Here is a 21,513-nt window from a genome sequence, read left to right as displayed (position 1 = left end):
ATGTTAGAACATCAGTTCCAGGAATGAATCACACGTTTGCACTTGCAACAGGCCCTTCAAGCGAAGATAACATCCCTCCTGGAATGTTTAAAATGTGGTCAGTCAAACACATGCTAAATTTAAATTTTTAGCTGTATTTTAATTACTAATTTATTAATTTATTTGCAAACAGCTTTTTGAAAGACATTGACCAATTCGGAACTGTATTTTTGTTAAATCAGTTTCTAAACATTGATCTACAAGATTCAGAAAGAATCGTAACTTGGATGATAGCTGGAAACACCCTTTTTAAATAAGTGCGTCTTCAACTAACTGAAATGGACATAACTTTTCTAGCACGTTAATCGGATATAACCGGGTATGTTCTGCTTAGTGGCATCCTAGTCATCTTCGATGTTAATAGTTTCCTGAGGAGTTCGATGTTTAATCAATATGGGCTCCAAAAACCAGGAAAGGCTTGAAAGTACTCCTAAGCTGCCCAAAATGTAGAAGACACCATTATAACTACCCACCTGATCACGAAAGAATCCTGGAAAAAAAATAATAAAATAATAAGACGAATTATTTTAATCCACCTTAATCTAAATTTAATAATTATTACTTGGAATTTAATTATTAAATTATTTACATATAATAATTATTAAAATTATCATTGTATATTATCAAGATGAGACGTTAGCCTGTGATTGAGCAATTTATAAACAGAAGAAACTGTGTATCATGTTACTTTGCATTAATAATTATATACTATCCAATTAACAAGGCGTGATTAACTAGCAAAGGGATTAAATCCGACTTACGTAAAATTTGAGTTAACGTAAAGCCTGCGAACGTAATTCTTACGTAAGTCGAGGATTACCATTATCATTAATCTCTATTATCAGAGGCACCAAAAAGAAATTACTATATATCAGTGCCTTGTGATTAAGAGACAGGGAAAAAAACACTTGACTATAATTATTTGTTATTAGTTTATTATTATTCGATCAATTTTTATTTTATTTGTCAATGATTTCCACTTTTTTTTACCTGTTTATTTTCAAGCGGTATTAGAATAGCTTTCCTTTTATTATCGCACAGAAAATAATGTGATACCTATATCGTTACATCCATAAAATGGTGCATGTGTATAGTATGTGGAATATAAGATTTTTTAATAAATAAATAAAATTCTAATAATGCATATTCATTTATTAAAGGGAGTAGGAAGTTGGTCTCCAGAACTATAGTAATCAGTAATTGAGTTAATTTCTTATAGGTTATGATTTAGGCATAACATTTATGCCTAAACATATAAACATATATTTTTTGCGAATGACTTTAGTATCTCTACTGCTTTGGAAACCACAGCCGTTACCGCAGTCCTCCATTGTGGTTGGTTTTGTGATCCAACCACCTTATCCTAAAATTATAGTTCTGAAACCAATGATACTTGGCAGATTATAGCCCTTAAGAACTGTACTGTAAAGAACTGCTATTACTGTTATTAATTATTCCAATATAATCCAACTTTATTGCAAAGTTGGAGTTCGAGATATAACTTTTGAGTTAAATGAAATTCTTTGTACATGTGGTAATAATACTCACCAATCATAGGGGACATTCCAAAAGATAAAATTCCAGAGAAGAAGCTTTTGCATCCCATTGCATGCGATTGTTGATCAGGTCTGAGATAATGGCCAGTTAGTGGTCCGATCATGATAAGTATGCTTCCTTCTCCCACACCATACAGCACGGCCAACCCAACAAACTCTTCAAAATTGTTTGCTATAGGGAAAAGAAGAACCGCTATGCCCAGAACGAGAAAGCTGATAATCATAAAATTTTTTGGGGTAATGATACCTTTATCTGTGATCCAACCAAGACCTAAGCGACCGACAAGATCCCCACAACTGAAAGCTGAGATGATATACTTGGACTTAGTCTCCGGTATACCTTTATCTGATGCAAAGTCAATGACTACAGTAATAAAGCAAGAAAGGGTGAATGACCACAATGCATGGTTGCAACTGATGAGCAGGAACATTGGATCCGTGACCAGTTTCAACATGTTGTGAAGATAACGAATTAATCCAAAATCTGCACATCGACGTTTGGTACTTTTAGCTACTTGGGAAGCGCGTCGCTGTATAGGTTGGGTTATATGATAGATGCTCAATCGACGTGTGTAAAGATTCCCACTAGAACTCTCTACATCATCTGGTTCTATAATAGATCTACGTAGGGAATCTCCTTGGCAATTTAAATCATATTCTTCTGCCTCCAGTGCATCGCTATAGTTCGTAAAAAGAGGTTTCTTGCCAACCGAAATATCTCCGCAGATATTGCGAATGGCTTTAGTGTGATTTTCAAAGTAATCTCCATTACTTTGAAAATCACAATCGTTACCACAGTCCTCCACTGGATGGTTTTGTGATTCATAATTTTGGATCCTAAGCGATGAGCACGTATTGGTCAACGATACACCACAAGCGCCAAGAGAAGGAATCGGCTCACAATTCTCATCGGGATTGAAGGCATAATTATCGATATTTGTCCATCCAGTTAACTGAGTTTCTTGGCTGCCTGTAATTGGAGTCTGATTGTAATGTTTATGTTCAATTTCATTGTTTTTTATTCCACAATTTGGATGATTGTATTCAGAGCGAAAGGGATTTGTTTGTAGACTCATTGATGATTCACGGCTTATGTTGAAACCAACGTGCCCGCACACTGTAGTTACTTGTGTTTCTTGCCTTGTGGGATTACTCGAAGCCTTCTCTTTTTTGTTCGACTTCTTCATCCACGAGGGAGTCCGTAGTAAGAGTCCAGCTGGAATCACGTTTAGCAGTATTCCTCCTAATATCAAAAAAGTTCCACGAAGTCCAAAGCTGGCGAGTAAATATTCCAACAGAACTGACATAAGAAATGCACCAAAGCAAGAACCAGAGGAAGCAATTCCTGACGCAGTAGCTCTGTACTTAACAAAATACTGGTTAATGGATACTTTTGATAGCATGGTGCATAAGCCAAATCCTATCCCTGTGAAATGAAGAAATAAAGTTAATTTTATGAACAGAATAGAGAACATACTGTAAATTAATACTGCTCATATTACTGTATTGAGAAACAAAATAAGTAAAGCAAAGTACATATTAATTAAAGAAACATTATATCTTAAGAAATGTTCGGTATATATTAAACCAAACAATACAGTATTCCAGTGTTTCCCAACTTTTTTTGGATCATGCCCCACTTCACCCCTTAAAGATTTTGACGCCCTCCCTCTAGCATAATAGTCAGCCAAGTCCTGAAAAAGTATAATATGAATATGTACTTTAAATAAAATAAAACTGCTTTTAATTTGACTTTCTTCAAGGAATATAAATTTTATATTAAACTTTGTATATTATAAAACATAAATCGAACTGAACTCGGGAAAATAAAATCCAGTCAGTCAATAGCGATGTCAGCTTTTTTTCTCGTCAAGTCAGGGTTGCAACATCGACAATTTATCGCCGACAATGGTGAGTTTTTTGAGTATATCGGTGATGAGGTGACGAATGCAACATCATTTTCTAATTCCCCCCTGTGTGACGTACGCCCCACATTGGGAAACACTGCAGTATTCGAAATATAAATTTCAAGAAATATGACAAATACAGTTTATGTTTCTTGAAGTGCAAAACAAGTCTATAATTTATGTTTAAAAACGTTTATGTGTAACGTAAAACGTATAATATAATGTCCATACTTAGGGACAGTTTCGAATAAGATTGCAAGACTCCTTAGCCCACATAAAATAAGAGTAGCCTTTAAACCTACAGAAACGATTAGGCAATTCTTAAGACCTCCAAAAGAAATTCTTAAGATCTCCAAAAGATAGCCATCCTTTCTTCAAATATGCTGGAGTTTACAACATACCCTGCTCGTGCGGCTTGAATTACATCGGCCAGACTTCAAGGAGCCTTGAAATTAGGCAAAAAGAACACATTGGTCACTAATGTCAATAATAACACAGAAGAAAAATCGGGGTTAGCTTTTCACTTCTCAAGAACGAACCATACCATAGAGCGGGAGAGAAGCACAATTCCTTACATAGAGGAGGATTTCCGCTCTCGAATTTTTAAAGAAGCCACAGCAGTTGCCCGCTGTATACAAGACCTTAACAGGAACCAAGGACTAATCTTGCCCGTGATCCCCTTATTAGATCTCTTAACTCACCAGAAGTGAATTACAGTGCCAACTATAGAACGTTCCTAAATAACATCAAGTGAGATCATGCACGCTCTATGCATGTAGTGTATGCGCTCTGTTCTTTGTCTAATATAACTGGAATCGGTTGATTTATTTGTCTTTCCTAGTGAATTATTTTTATGGATAACTTATATAAATTCAATAAATGAAATGAAATTCAAACTATACTTTCTAGTTTTGTGAAGTGCAAAACAGAAGGTGAGGACAAGAAAATAATAATCAGTTTTTTTACTTTTTAGTGCCTTACATCAGTTATGTACCCTGAAGATGCCGACAGCCTTAGTTGGTGAAACTAGTTGGTATAACATAGTTGTTTATTATATGTACTTGATCAATATAGTCCCATTAGAAGTCATTCCAAAGTCTATAATTTATCATTATCATCATCATCATCAAATTCCTAATAGGTACCCTCAGGGAATGTGCAGTAATATGATTGTTCTACATGAAAAGTTTATATCATTACTAACTCCCTAACGAAAATATTCCTCCAAATTAATTTTTTATCAGTGAGAACTCTAATACTGTTAGATCTTATATTTCGGTCTTTTTTAACGCAACTATAATTTATTATCTTAAATTTCTGTTGAATAATTTGACTAATTTCAGCCTGCATTTCATTTAAGTGCTAGAGGAAGGACTCGCTTAAAAGCATATAATTCATTAATATGATTAATTGGATTATGGAGAATTCGTGCTGAAAACAATGAAGATTCAATGTTCTGCGGCAAAGAACAAAAAATGCTCAGCATGTTTGGTGAAAGAGTCCTTCATCTTCTGAGATTTGCTAACTGATCCTGCTAAAGAATTTTTTTAAAAAAATCGGAATTCGTAATCAGATTCGAATACACGCCCTATGTATTCGAATCTGATGTATACTATAGTTACAGTGATTGTGCAGGTAACGCTGAAGGTTTTTTTGCTAGTCTAAATATTTCAACTGTTAAACCAAACTCAGTATATGGACTCTCTCTCTCTATATATATATGTTCATAGTGACTAGAGTTGAATCAAAACATTCAATATATAACACATCGATCTCAAAACAAAATACTTGGGAAATTTGATTTATTTGGATCAATCCAGTTACAAAATCTAATTTAAAACTTTCTTTAACACCAGGCTAGAGTGGGTGGAGCTCCTTCAGTCCTAGTTCATTTGAAAACAAGTGGCAGCCAACTTTCACTGACAGTGACTTCAAGCCATTGATGAATCAGGACTTTAAAGGAGAGAAATTACGGAAGACAAGTGGCGCCATCTCGTGGCCTTACTTTCTTGTGTCAAAAATTCATTAAGAAACTGGCTGAAGAAAGGCCTAGAAAAAATTCCTCTTGTCAGTGGTTACAATAGAATTATCACGGTCTTTTTTCGGATTAGTACTATGAAAGCAAATATCATTTACACAGGACCACACAGGTACCTAAAACCTTTATGCATTCCAAGTAGATTTGATTGGTATATTTCTGACTACAGACTACCGATTCGAATCAGCGTGTGGTGTGTTATCTTCCTTTTCGATTGCTCTAGATTTTTTAAGGCAATGGATTCTTCAGAGACATCAATAAAGGCACTAGATATACACACACAGACAAGCTGGATGGATTTAAGTGACTTACCGTTTACTCCTCCCCAGAGAACTGAAATCCACAACATGTCGCAAGTGAGAAAACACAGAATGGTCCCCAAAGAGACGATAAATCCCCCTAGTACGGTAACTTTGCGGACTCCATATAAATGGCCCAGCACGCCAACTATTGGACCTGCAGGAATTGTGCAAACAAAGAAATGTTAACATTTTTATTGTGTTACTAATTATCAAAAAAAAAGAAAAGATACCTATTGTAGTTGTTCATAATGTAAATATTTATATTATTCTTTCAGAAAGCAATTTAAAATATTAAAGATTTTATAAGGGATACGAAATTACTGCAAAAATCAGTGTATTCTTTCGAAATTTCTGAGCATGCTAGTCTTCTATTTTGATTTTTTTTTCATTGAAATATTATTGAAAGCAGCTGCGATAAAATGTAACTATAATTCTCTCTCTCTCTCTTTCACTATTTATTAATAATAATAATAATAATAATAATTTCTGCACAACTTCGGCTGGTCTCAGTTCTGTGGAATACTTCTCCTTGAATTGCTTGATTTTTTATTTTTATTTTTTGAAGATCTTTACAAATTAATACAATTAAAATACTGGATTTGGCTTATGCGATTTTGTGGAAATCAGAAATTTAACACCCCAATGGTTGTTAAATTTCTGACAATATGTTCTTCTCATCGCAGTATGATAAATACAAAATTTCTCGCTAGATGGCAGCGTCGAATTACTTAGTATTACTGCATATATATAAAGTCACAAACAAAATTGTAATAATTCACGTCAGTAACATTTGTTTGATAATCGGAAAAATTCATTGGGAATATGTATAAATGAAATTTGTCATTTTATGTCATACCACAGAGAAGAGGTTAGCGTTGCATGCGTATTATACTTTGGCCGCTATTGTCATATTAGATGATTTGTGGGTAATTTTAGGGAACAAGAACAAAATCACACCGTGAAGTTTCAGTAAAATAATAATAAAATCCCTAATGTACATTTTTAAATTACAATACAAATTGAAATGTTGATATAAATGCCAGCAGTGGAAAAATGAAATCAATTAATAAAACAAATGTTTAAAAAATAAAATAGCTTGTTCCCAGGAGTAAAGGAGGAAGAGAGATTGGTCAGTTTAGCTACCGAAAGTTACATTACTAGTTTTGTTTAAATAAACGTGATAATCGAATTGAAGAAAATAGCAAAGCCAAAGCACAAAGGAATTTTCAAAGCAGCTGACAACAAAGAGCGAGATAATGAAGAAACTAAGACCAAAGACAAGAAATTTTAAAGGTTATTGTAATTACAAAATTTATTTCTGAATTTTCAATAAAATATAGTTTTATTGTTTATTTAAATATTTGTATAACTGGTGATATTATTTTAGTACTAAAAATTTTAACTTTTCACTGTGGAACTTTTATCCATCTTTTTCACTCGTATATCTAGTTGCTTGTTAGAAAATAGAGATCAATGAACATGTGATTGTTAGTTTTTCAGTACTATTTAACAATTTGTTTTTATATATATTTATAAATATTTATATTTGTATAAAGATATAAAGATTTTTATATATAACATTTGTTTTTTAACAAATAATATTCTAGCTACACCACTCCGAAAATTAGACATGATGATTAACGGTTGCATGCATGAGTTTCAAGATTATTTCTGTGTTAATACCGATACTCAATAAGCAAAATAAATGTACGGTTAAGCAGTAATGTGGAAAAGATAATATAATATAATATAATATAATATATAACAAGAAAGATTAAAAGTATGTAAATTAAAATGAGCCATTTATGGACTTTATTTGAGCTATGCTTTTTTTTTTTTCTTTCTTCTCCCCCTTTTTTTAATACTATTATTTAGCTGTTAGGGATGGTTTGTTTTTTTTTAATAGAATTGCATATTCATAATAAACTATGGGAAATGTAATAGCATTTGAAACAATACGCTTTGAAATTACGGGTTCACATAGGAAAATCTTTTCTTGAAGGCAGACAAGAATTTGACTACAACTTCATAGAAAATTCCAAATGAAATTAATATAGTTTATTATTACTATCAGGGGCAGCTCGTGCATAGGCACTGCGGAACTGCTGCACCCCCAATTTTTCTCGATATATAAATATATTTATTAATTTATTTATATTTGCTTGTAATATTTAATTTTATCATCAACAATCCTATACAATTCTCTTAGTTTGTATAAAAATAATAAAAATCCATCTTGTAACACTTAGGAGGGCGAAGGACGCTAGCAGCACTGTGTTTATCACAGTGTCATATTGCTACGTGCGCAAGCATATGCACTTCATAGTGAGATGCGAGCTATTAGCGTAACGCGGCACTGTCCGTCGCGGAGTTCCACTGTTGTTTATATGGCAGTTGTTCGTAGTGCTTACTCCGTCTCTTTAAATATGTGGACATTACAATTAAAGGCATAACATTTGTTATAATTTTTATTTTAGAACATTATTGGGGTTATAATAATGGATTTTATTTTTTAGTAATTTTGAAAATTATACCAAACTGTATAATTTTATGGATAATAAACAGTATTTTTTCATGTGTATTTTTTTTTTAATTTTTACCATAATTTTGATATTTTATCCAAACACGTATACAATGTAAGTACAGTGTATATGTATATTTCTGAAGTTGCAGCCCCCCCCCCCCCCCCACGATTTCAAGCCACGAGCCGCCACTGATTACTATAATGAAATAATTATTACTATACTGATGACTAGGAGATGCTGCGATTTTTATTTTATTTTATTTATTTATTTGAATTACAAAAGAAGCAACTGAGGACATATAACGTCAATGCATATTATGCCCTTTAACCTGCGTGTGTTCTCCGGACTACGTGTCTGTTTTACGGGCTGAAAAAGCCCAGTTTCCTACAAGAAAAATCCTGCCACCTTCATATTGCAAACCGAATAACTGACTTTTGAGTTATCAATTGATATTCTTTCGTAAGCAAATGTGGGCAATGCAGTTAATGAACCGCGTAAGTAGTTAATAATCTCTTTAAGTGGAGAATGAATTGAGGCCCCTCCCTTTTCATGGATAATACGCATCATACATACCAATCAGATTCCTCACACAGTTCCTGAGGCTGAAAGGAAACGTTGCTTCTCCTCTGCTAGCTCCATACGCATCTATGAATTCTACGTACAGCACCCCGGAGGTCCGTCGAACTCCGGCTACTACTAGACTTAAAGAGAAACACGCAAATGTCACTAGCCAGCTCCATCCCTGATCGGGTAATTCTTTGGATTTGCGATCTGTTGCAAGGTTTGATGTCATGACAGCACTGCGATGATTCTGTTTCCATCTGATGCTCGTTTACTGGATTATTAATTGCCTCAATGCACAACAGAAGAAAAATGAAGACTACCGTTGATTCCTCATTTAATTTATTCATCGTAACGACGTCACGTGTATGGTATCATTTTTTCATTTACCTTGAACTATGATCGCCAGAAATGATTCCACATGTTCGGATTACATTTGCTTCCTTAAGAATGCCGTTTTCTCATTACTTGGCTTTTTTTATTTTGCTTCTGGAAAGAAATTACTTTTTAAAAAAAAAAATCTAGATTTCATGTTTCATCATAGCTGCAACTGAAGGCAAGTTAGTCGATCTCTTACGTGCATGGAAGCATTTTTAATTCCGACACCTCTGTGGTTTTCCCTTCTGCAAGCAGGAAAACAAGATCCGTGAACTATAGACATAGTAAACGTACCCGTAGGAAATAGTAAAAGAGATAAGCTGGCTGGATTACACCCTCTGTCCAAAACGAAACCGAACTTTTCTAAAATAGAAGAAACCAGTGGCGCCACCTATTGTATCTTTTTGTTGTCGAAAGCGGCACCCTTCATTAGTGTTGTGTCAACTGTTTATGACATTTGTTTCATTAGAAGCCGAGTTATAGTGCCAACAGCGACAGTGTGTTTTGACGAACGGTCAGTCGTCACTATATTCATGCCGTACGCGATGAATTCTCGTTATCAAACACTTCAAAACTTCGAGATAAAACTCACCATTGACCGTTTGGCCAGGCGGATGCCCTTGGAATCGTAGAAACAAATCACTGTCTTTACTTTTGACTTCTGCAAGCGACTTTTTTTCGGATGACCCTCTTTTGGTGGTCTCCACTCAGCACTCTAGCGCTTTGTTTCGGGACTCCTACTCAAAACACCACGTTTCGTCACCAGTAAAGATCGTTTCAAGGAAGTTTGAGTCCTTATGAGCGGTTTTAATGAAGTCCTTGCAGAGTTCAGTTCGATACGTTTCTGGTCGTCAGTCAACTTGTGGGGAACAAATCGCGAATTCAATTTACGAAGGCCCAAACTCTCGGTCAAAATGTTGTGCACAGTTGATTTTGGAACCTTCAATCAATCTGACGGACGATTTGGGGTTTTCTTTGATGAAATCACGCACTTTTTTGGATGTTAACTTCATTCAGTCCAGTTTTTGGACGGCCCGGCTGTTCGTCGTCCTCAAGCGTCTCACGACCACTTTTGAAATCGCTTAAACCACTCGTAAACTTGAGTACGGGATAAGCATTCATCACCGTATGCTTTTTGAAGCATTTGATGCGTTTCGGTAAAACTTTTACGAAATTCAATCGCAAAAGTCAAAAGTCAATCGCAGCTCTCTGTTTGAAACTCATTTTCCGACCGTTTATAAGTTTATGATTAATTATTAATTGCAGTACATTAATATTTATTAGTTGAAGTATTCACATTTGCAAAATCTATCGAAATTAATAACATTTTTAGGATCATTATTGGACTAAAATTGCATTCTGCATCATTTACGAAATGTCAATTGGTATGACGAGCTTACTTTTCCTGATATTTTGTTCTTGGGAATTAATTAAAACCAGTTGCCCTCGCAAGACAAATTATAATTATTACTCTAACTGGCGCATTCCAGCACGCCTCTCGAACTTGTTACGTCATCCTGATATTACGTCATGGTGACTTGGCGCTTCACAAATTATTCGAGGAAAGATTAAACCGGTAAAAATCTTTAAAAATTCACCGGTAATTGTAATAATAATTCTGTGTATTTTGTACCAGTATTTCAGTAAATCAAAAACATGTTTAATACATGCTGTAAATAATTTTATTTACAATGGACTGATTTAGTAACGTCTAGTTCCTTGATTTAATAAACCACTGAACCTTAATGAGTCTCGTAAGCTGTATAGTCACGTGCTTATGTTTGCAGCCGAATGCTTGCATCGTATTTCGTGATTAATTTAACTTTGCAGGAGTGCCAGGCCGTGTCGCGCGCGATTACGTATCAGTCAGAAACTCGGGTGACCTTATAACATGTCTCTTCTGCAACCTGGCAGGAACTTCAGTCATAAAAATAAAAACAGCATTCCGTTTTGAAATTTTGCATTACATAAATTCGTTTGTTTCTGTACTTAATGAAGTACATCTAAATAAATACATTTCCTTTATTAGGTTGTTCGAATATTGTACTTAATTTAGTGCTTCAATAAAACTTTTACTTTGTTTGGCTTGCAGTCTGAACAATATAATGACTTGGAGGAAAACTTACATAGTGTCTACAAACATTCGGCTTTGAAATAATGTTGAATCTAATATTCACTTCGCCGATAATATTCACAAATTTCGCCGATGTAATTTTACATCGGCGAAATTTTATAAACAATTGTTCTGAAAAAAAAAATGCGCTCATTGAAAATTTGGTAAAATTTTTTTAATGTGCACTTTTTTGTTTAAAACATTTGTTTCTAAAATGTAATTATACGTCTACCGAATATTCAGGACTTCGGCCAAATTGAAGAATTTCACCTAAATCATGTGACCACATGAAAATAAAAATGAATGAATGAATATATATGTATGTATGATGAAATAATCATGTATTTTTAATATCCCTATTTCTGTTTATTTTACATTGCCAAAATGAAGACTTTTTAGGATGTTCTTCGATTAAAATAAAATTTTGCTCTCCGTTAATAAAATAACTGTCGAACTTTTAAATATAGAGATAAGATGTTTCAATTTGAAATAAGTGAGACATTACAATGGAAAGCATTATGGATACATTTATATTTTATATCTTTGGAAAGAAATTGAAAAAGTTTCGAAAATTTACTAAAGAGTTTGTAAGAGCAAAGCTTTATCCAAAGTTTTCTAGCAAATTTTTAAAAGAAAATTTTTCTACATTTCTTTTTATATATATATATATATTCGCTATAAAATATAGATGGATCTGTAATATTGCCTATACTATTATCTATTTAAGACAAATATAATCTTTTTATCTCTAAATAAATTAATAATTTCCTGTACACCCACCTAGAGATTGACATAACTAAACAACGTTGAAATGGCTTTAATTGTTATTTCAAAATTTTGAAATTTATTAAGTTGACGTTTGGTGTGATAGCTAGTGACACTGCATTAGTAAAATATGAATTACGTGTTGTGGGTAGAGTTTATGTTCAAATAATGTAGCCAAGGCAACTACGATTCTGGTTTTGTTCATGTTAGTTCGTTAGTAAATTTTCGAATCTCCAATTTCTTTTCTACATTTTCCTATAAAATATAGATGGATCCATAATATCCTCCATTTCGATATAATAAAACGATTATTTAATTTCATAGAAAATATTTTATTTAAAAAATAATGCAGCAAAAAAAATTCAGAAAAAAAATATTCACTTATTTCTTTAAATAACAAAAATATTAACTCAAATTATTTTAAATTGTGAAATATTGAGAATAATTACGGATTTAATGGAGGATATTATGGATCCATCTATATTTTATAGGAAAATATAGAAAAGAAATTGTTGATTAGAAAATTCACTAACGAACTTACATGAACAAAACCAGAATCGTAGTTGCCTTGGCTACATTATTTGAACATAAACTCGACCCACTTTTCAAGGTGCCAGTTGAGAGATACCTAATTCCCAGCTAATTAAAACAAATCACAAGCTATATGAATTTTGTTACCCCCCCCCCCCGATTTCTGCCGGAACCTGTTTCTTTCCTTTTAACAGACCAGTGGGTGACCAAGGAGATAATATGGTAATCAACAAAATGCAATAAAGTATAGTTAAATAAATAAGTAAAAATGGATGTCTGCCTGAAGCTTTGATAATTATAGTTTATAAATGAGATATAGTCACCGTTGCCAAAGTGCTTTATACTTTGATAAAGTATCAAAGATATAAGTGTAAAAAAACATTGTGTAAAAAAGTGTAAAAATAAGTGTAAAAAAGATATTGTGTACTATCAACCAAGAGAGTCCCTCAGTAATTACTTTCGATAATGAGATGGGACTAATTCATGTTCATGGCTGGTTAGCATACAAGAGAGTGCCAACTGTAATTAGTTTATATATATATATATATATATATATATATATATATATATATATATATATATATATATATATATATATATATATATGTATATATATATATATATATATATATTAACATTACTCAAGGACAAGTTATCCAAAAAAATGTTAGCCTTTGCTTACACATTGCATCAGGTCCGGTTACTTCAAATTTCAAGATAATATATACAAGCAAAATCATGGACTGGCTATGGGTAATCCTTTATCCCCTGTACTCGCAAATATTTACTTAGAGGATTTTGAAACCAAGGCTATCTCTTCCTTTATTTTAACACCTAAAGTTTGGAAACGCTATGTAAATGATGTCTTCATTATTTGGAGCCATGGATGAATCCCTTATGGTTTTCCTCGAACATCTCAATAGCCGACATCAAAGTATTAAGTTTATTGCCGAGCTTGAAAAGGATAATTTCTTGCCTTTTCTTGATGTCAAACTGACTCGCTCTTCTGGTAAATTCAAAATATCGATATATAGAAAGCCCACACATACTACCAATAGATATCTGCACAGTCAGTCCCATCACTTCCCTTCTCATAAGCTTGGAATAATTTCCACCTTGGGACATAGAGCCCGTTCTCTTCTGGATGACCCAAATGAACTTCTTACAGAAATAAACCATCTGAAAACTTCTTTCAAAGTTAATGGATTTTCCAAGAAAATCATTAAAAAATTCCTTCTTAATCCTCCTAGACATCACTCAGAAGAAACAAATAGATTCAAAGGCAATACATCTATTCCTTACATAAGTACAGTTTCACATAAATTAGCAAAGGTTCTAAGAAAATACAATATCAGAACCTTGTTCACTCCACATCCAAAGATCCGTTTCTTAATAAGCCACCCAAAACCTTGTCATCATCAACTCAAATACCCTGGTGTATATAAAATATTGTGTGAGTGTGATATTCCTTATTTTGGGCAGACAGACAAATCTGTCGAATTGCGTATGGAAGAACACATGATGGACATTACTTACAAGAGACAGCGAGCCAGTGCATTATCTAGTCATATCCTTTTTCTCGGCTTATCCTAATGATGAAAACCAAAGTCACAAAGTCTGTTGGGAAAAATCTACTAACATCTTCCGTTGCAATGATGAACTAGAGAGAAAAATCGTGGAATCTAGAGAAATCATCTTCAGTCCTGTTCATCTAAATAATAACTTGAGCTACAACCTCCCAGATAGTCATTCAGTTGTAATCATGTACTGGCGTTCACGAGATGCTACTAGCATGCACGTTCCCAACAATACAACTAACGAAAAAACAGCTTTAAATACAACCACAACGATTTAATGTCAATTATGGAAAACAGAATCCACCGTGAGATGCGGTGATTAATACCCTTGAAGGGTAATGGATGGCAGTGCTGTAGCCAATGAGGTTTTCACTGAGGCTTGGCTATTGCTGTTACCCTCCTGCCATGATCAGAGCTTTAATAGCTCAATAACACCTTATCCCTACACTGTCCACTACAGATAACGGGGAAGATGAAAAGCATTCTTGCTTCGCCCGTTTAAGCCAGTCCTTATAAGGATAAGGAATGTCAATTATGTATAGAGACTCTCTACGATGTTCATAGTTTATTTTAGCTTCAGTGTTTTAGTGTTTTTTCTTTCTTTTATTATGTCACCTGATGAAGGTTGTTACAAGCCGAAACTAGACGTGTTTTTATATTAACTCCTTTTTACTTAAATCTAGGTTCTAGTCATTCAATTCTTTATAAATAAATAAATAAATATTTATTTAATTTATTTATTTCCAAGGGAGAACAGCATCTCCCTTGGAAGCTTTTACAGACATAATTAATGCTGTCTTAGATAAAAACAAAATTGTCATGGTAGTCATTATCAATATACGACACACAACATACCTCTTCCAACATATCTTAGCTTTATTAGAAAAGCTAAGATACGAGTATGTTGGAAGAGGTGGGCCTCCGCACATGTGGTTTAGAAATTACCTTCAAAACAGAAAACAATTACACGTATCGGGTCGACTCGTAGAACAGAGTTACCAGTAACCTGTGGAGCGCCACAGGAACTGTTCTCTCCTCAGTTCTACTCAACATTTGTATGCACGATCTTAACCACCTACCTCTGGAAAGATATTCCAATATGTACACGATACAGCTATAGCATCCATCTATAATAATGCAAGCATAGCCAAAACAAACATACAGTATGACATAAATCTGCTCACTGGCTGATAAGACAAAATTAATGATATTCAGAAATCCACTGAGTCAACTAGCTGATAATAAATATATAACAAATCAACATCCACTCTCAACATAAAAAAAAAAAGAAAAAAAAATATAACAGCCCCACTATCATCACTCAGGTTGAAACAATACGATACCTTGGAATTTACTTCGATGCAGATATGAACTGGAATAGCCACATAAACCATCTACACAACAAACTCCGAACAATAAGTGGCAAACTCTACAGGTTAAAAGACATAGTTCCCATCCGCCTAAAAACACTAATATACAAAGCACTATGCCAAAATATACTAAGATACGCTATAATACGCTATGCTATCTGTGCACCCTACAAATTAAATAGATTAATGTCGTTACAGTACAAAATGATAAAACTGATCTTTTGGAAACAAAGAGAAAGTCACGACCTTATATACATTGCAATGTCAGTACACAAAATACTGACAGCAAAACATTTATGTCACTATGCAGCCTTGCTAAAACATTATTTCGATGCCAACTACAGGACAGTTAGAAATACATACCGTATAACAAGACCTCAGACTACTAATTATATCACATATAAATACAATAATCACTACGGAAAGGCCACGCGAAACTTATACATCCCAGACATGCTAAATAAAATATCTTTTGAAAACAAAAACCTTACAAAGTATAGTAACCTAAAAAAGGCCCTGAGGACAGACTATGAACGAGAAATACGCACCCTACAGACTTAATGAGGTGCAATATACACATACCCGGCACCGAATTAGAAATTCTCACTATCAACTGACTTAGGGAGCAAGGTGGTGTGGTAGTCTTCTCGTGTCCCTCCCTACTAGAAGAATCGTCATACGAACCTGATGACGCCAGTAAGTGTGTAAGGTTATTAACCAAAGTAGTATATAGCGGCCAGAGCAGTGAAAATGAATTTTCACTGCTCTTCCTCTAAAAGGTGGAAGTGGTGTTAGATTTTCATAGTATAAGCAAACTTTTGAAATGCATTATTCGCATGGAGAGAGAGAGAGAGAATCTACTTATACTACTTAGTAATTCAAGTGGCATTCCTTTAATAATTATTTATTAAATGAAGTCGAATTTCAAATAGAATTAGTGATGAAACCATTATTTCTATTTCATGTGGGATTATCCGAAATTTAATTAATTCTAATGATCCCTTCCATGATGTTCTAAGCGATCATATATTCGTTCAATGCGCTACAAGATTAACAATTCCACGGGCTATATCTCAATGAAAAATAAACGAAGGTAAATTCAACCACTTTAGAGTTAATTGTAAGTGCTCATCGGAGAAGCAAGACTATTTTCTTAATGAAGAAGAAAAAAAACTGCTCTGAATTTTTTTTCTTCTTCTTCGTAAGACGTAAGCACTTCAGAAAACAAAAAATGACAACATCAAAGAAAAAAGAACGATTCGCACGTTCATGAATGAAGAATTGACTACACGTTTGCAATGCATAAGTCTTTTTATGACCTTGCATTAAATGTTCAGAGGGGCTTTTTCAATAATAAGTGATTGTAGTTTTTCATAGGGTAATAAAAGAAGTCTTTAATTTTATTTTGCGTTCGAGAAGACAACAAACAGCCCACAGAGGGAAAAGTATCAATTTTCTTAGGCCATCAACACATAAATAGTCACGATCCATTCATTAACTGCAGAGATTTCTTCATCTTGGATGACTGGGGTCGAAGTGACATTGGTCATCACTCTGTAATAATACCGGACAAGCCCACTAAAACGTACGAAGTCTTTTTTGCAATCCTTTGTTCGTCTTTACAATTCACTTGTAAAAGGGCTGTCGATGCAATTTCAGACCGGAACTAAGGCTAACACTTTAATTGTGGGGTGGCGAAGGACTGGACTGGGAATTTTCATGGACACGTGATTACGCATCCTGACGTCACGATTGCAAAAATTGAGTATGCAGTTAGTAAACAGAAAACTGTTCTGTCTTGAATAAAAGGTTTCAGTTGGACTATTTCAATCTTCGTGGTCTGTGATAGCTTTTTTCGTTTCTGAGGAGTTCCATCTTTCGAAGAGAAACCATTAAGTTGATTTTCGACATAAGGTAGGTTTCTTTAAAATGCTAATCGAACTAAGATTATATTGATATTCATCAGCGAGATGAGAGTCTAAAGTTGTGCATATTAATTAGTTTTATTCTCCTTCCGATATTCCTTTTTTTGCTTTACTATTCCCCCCCCCCCCAAAAAAAAAGACTATATGTCCCAAGGTTCAAGATTTAGATTGCGACTGGTTGAAATGCAAATGAGGCAACTGACAACCTCAGTCCATTAGGTTAGCATGACTTTTTAATTGGATACTACACAATGTGTTTTATAAAAATAAAAACCTGATTTTTTACCAAAGATATTTTGTCTCTTTGACACATCCTTTGCTGCCCTAAGGTGATGCAATTAATAACCAAATTGTGGTTAACAAATTCTCCTAAAATTACAGCGAAGAGTATGTGATAGTCACCGATATCTATGATTCCTATCCAAGTTGTATTAATCAATGCTAAAACTCCTCTTGATGCTTCTGGTATTAGTTTAAAAACTTTTTAATAACTCATTGGATTGATCCACCATTGAACACATTTTCTCGTCAATGCTCCCTCACCCCACACACAGACAGTCATCTTTTCCTATCTAATTTGTAGTTTCCCTGATTCTGCCCATCTGCTTTCACTTGAACCAACTCTTCCTTCCAACACGGAGTTCCAAAATTATTTAAACGTGGCCCATCCTTCATATAGACATTCCTTTCGTCCATCAAATTCACTACATAAATAAATGAATTGACATCGTTCCTACTATACAACCAACTCATTTATTTGCTATCATACCCTGTCGATTCAATTCCTTACTGTCACAACATGGCAATAAACCTGTCTCTTCTCTTTCCCCCCATTTCATTACCGCTCTCTTCAATAACAATTTGACATCTCTCGTTCCATATTCCCATCTTTTCATATTATTTCTACCTACCCAAACTATCATCTCATTCCTTTTCTTTATTTGTTCTAATGGCTCCACTTGCATCTTGAATGTTTGCTTCAGGAAAAAAGAATTTCAACACCTTTACATCATGTACACCAGATCATGGAACCTTTGTAGTATTCCTCTCACAGATCTTTATATTCTTTCAATGCTTCCTTACCTTGCTCCTCTCTCTCTCTCTCTCACTAGACTTTACACATATATTTGTCATCCAAATATTTTCTTCCACGTTCTCCCACTCCTAAACTGACCTACTTGCATAAACATCCTAATCTCACCAATTCCATGTGTTTCTCCGAGCAGTCAAGCTTATATAGTGCATGGCCAGAAACTAATGGTAGACTATCTTTGGAGAACCCTAAAATGCAATAAAAGTTTGGTAATCCTCCGCATCGATACACTCAGACGAACAAAATCTCTGGATGTTGAGGTCATGATGCCGTGTTTATTATCATTATTACGTGAAACCTCTAGAGTCCAAGGACTCATCGCAGAAGAGTACTCTACACCATAAAACCTCGCCGTTTATACTGACTCAATCAAACAAACCATGCTGACTTGCAATATTTGATATGCTATGAAAGTGCTGTTATATTTTAGGTAAGTTTGGCGCCCACACCATTGCAGTTGGTGTACCGCTGTGTTTCCATGCTGTAATTTTGAGCACCATCACCCACCATCTCTAAAGTTCGAAATTTAACAAAAAAAAAAGGGGTGGGGGGGTAAAGATTCGAGTCATTTTTTAAATAATAATGACATGAAGAATAGACACACCAGAATACTCTTGTAATCTGGCGTTAATAAATAAGTAATGCTCTATAATAATAATAATAATAATAATAATAATAATAGAGTAGATTGTATACATTGCATCCGAAACTTAAATATTTGATTATTAATTTAAATATTAAATATTATGCATTGCTTTACTTTACCAAAACTAGATGGCGCACTTAACAGGTAGTATATTTGAAGAGTTTAGTATTGCGTTTGCTATGTTTTACTTTCATGGAATAACAGAATAAAATTTAAAAAAATTATTTCTTTCATAAAAAAGGTATTAATATTATTGAAATAATTTTCACTTTTATGAGATGCATTTATTTTATAATTTTAAAGAGAATTTTTGCTTATTTATTGGGTTCGAGATTATCTGTACATAATATTCTTGAAACATATAGTTTGGTATTTTGCTACTAGTTCATAATATAAATATTACGATAACTATGAATAGACATTTTGCAAGACTGAGGAATCACTATATTCATTTCAATTTAATTTTAATTTTATTCACGATATTTATTTAATTGCATGTCAAATATAGACTATTCAACAAGAATCCAAAGAATGACGTCATTTTTAACAAATAGCCGCAAATAAAATTATAAAATAGCCGGGAGCTGTGGCGGGCTCTTGTAATCCAGCTAATTGGAGGCTGGAATTGGCGGATAGTTTGAGACTGGAGTTCTGCTTCCCAACAATCCTGTATTGAGTAGATGTCCGCGCTATGTACGGCGTCAACATGGTAGCCTCAAGGGAACACCAGGTTGAATAATGAGAAGCGTACGACCTAGGGCGGAGATGCACCAGGCGGAAAGCTTCCGCGTCGTACAATAGTGGGACGCGTTTGTGGACAGGTGTTGTGTGGCAGCCAGTCTGATAAGCTAGACCCAATTCTTTTTCTATAATTATTCTTCATGTGTTATTATTATTATTATTTTGTTTGCTTAATAGCATTAATAATTGATTGCATACATTGGATCCGAAACTTAAATATTAATTTAAATATTATGCATTGTTTCACTTTATCAAAACTAGATGGCACACTTAGCAGCTGAATAGCAGTAAGAGTAAACGAAATCTCTATTCCAATTATCTGAGATTTCGTATGTAAGCTGGATTTTTGGAATTATGAGATATAGCAACACACACACCCACCCACCTACACACACACACACACATCGGATCGAATGTCATTTACTCCAGATCTTTCCATATTTCAGGGTTTCTTGGCTTTCACTTTGTATCTGTTCTATTGAAATGCGCGAATGCTACATCCCTTCTGGATTTTTTCTGCCATTTTGAAATATGCATAATAACAAAAAATAAAGATATGAAAGCTTTGGTAACAAAATGAAACACGTCCGCCATTTACGGATCCGGAAACGAACTATAACCTTTTCCTTTTAGTGCTAATGTATGTGGTAAATTGTATTTGACAACTTATATAAACTATCATCATTTTCTTGCTCGGTAAACAGACACAGGAAGAATACATAAAGAGAGGAAAGTGAAAAAAAAAAAAAAAGCTTCGAAATGGAGGAAAGAGTGCTGTAAAAGGAATCAGAGATGATAAGGGCGAAAATTGAAGATAAGGATATTTAAATGTCTGGAATGATTACTTTGAAAGACTGTTTTAAACGAACCAAGCAGTGACAGAATCATACTAGAAAGGTTTCAAGAGAAGTGCATATAGAAGTAGAAAAAGCCTTCAAAAACTTGAAACGTAGAAAGCACCTAGATCAGATGATGTTCGACCAGTAATACTTAAGTATAAAGAAGTACTGCAGGCTTGAACAGAGGGTCGAATTTCTGATGATTGGAGTAGAGCTCTCATACTACCCGATCTATAAAAAAGGGAATCAGAACTGAATGTGAGAATTACAGAGGTATTTCTCTACTAAGTGCTCCACGTAAGATTTCTGCAAGCATACTTGAAAAGAGGTTGAGAAAGATTGTGGGAGAAAAACTCGGAGAAGCACAAGCCGGTACTACAAAAACGATACGAACTAAATAGAGGTTGTCAAGATCTGACTTTCACTTTAAGAGAGATAGTTGGGAAATCGTGGGAATGTAAAAGAATGTGTAGTTAAGTTTTGTAGATCTGGAAAAGGTATACGACAAGGTGTTCAGAGAAAGGCATTTCGAAACACTTCAATTGTATGGGGTGAATGGAACATTATACAGAGCAATACTTAGTCTATATTTAAGCAGTTAGAATTG

General features: G+C 34.1%; 1 protein-coding gene and 1 non-coding gene across 2 annotated transcripts; one reads left to right on the top strand and one right to left on the bottom strand.

Moving 5' to 3' along the window:
- Positions 1-380: 380 nt before the first annotated feature.
- On the bottom strand, positions 381-3,004 carry LOC150097758 (uncharacterized). The gene is made up of 2 exons (XM_090406983.1): positions 1,588-3,004; positions 381-529 (listed from the first exon to the last, which is right to left on the bottom strand). The coding sequence occupies exons 1-2, from the start codon at positions 2,996-2,998 to the stop codon at positions 381-383; spliced, it is 1,560 nt and encodes a 519-aa protein (XP_090263109.1). The 5' UTR covers positions 2,999-3,004.
- Positions 3,005-19,902: 16,898 nt separating this feature from the next.
- LOC150097757 (signal recognition particle RNA) lies at positions 19,903-20,190 on the top strand. Its single transcript, XR_016549742.1, has one exon.
- Positions 20,191-21,513: the final 1,323 nt, after the last annotated feature.

Source organism: Typopeltis vanoorti, chromosome 17 (assembly GCF_054136105.1).
Source record: "Typopeltis vanoorti isolate ZY-2024b chromosome 17, IOZ_Tvanoo_1.0, whole genome shotgun sequence".
NCBI classification, from domain to species: domain Eukaryota; kingdom Metazoa; phylum Arthropoda; class Arachnida; order Uropygi; family Thelyphonidae; genus Typopeltis; species Typopeltis vanoorti.
Note: the sequence above shows the minus strand (reverse complement) of the source record. Positions and strands in the feature narration are given on the sequence as shown.

What these genes read in the sequence shown, in the direction of transcription:
- LOC150097758 (XM_090406983.1), bottom strand. Translation starts at nt 2,998, where the DNA reads ATGCTATCAAAAGTATCCATTAACCAGTATTTTGTTAAGTACAGAGCT. An exon ending in TGGAATGTCCCCTATGATTG is followed by an intron (nt 530 to 1,587) that starts GTGAGTATTATT and finishes TTTTTTTTCCAG; the next exon opens with GATTCTTTCGTGATCAGGTG.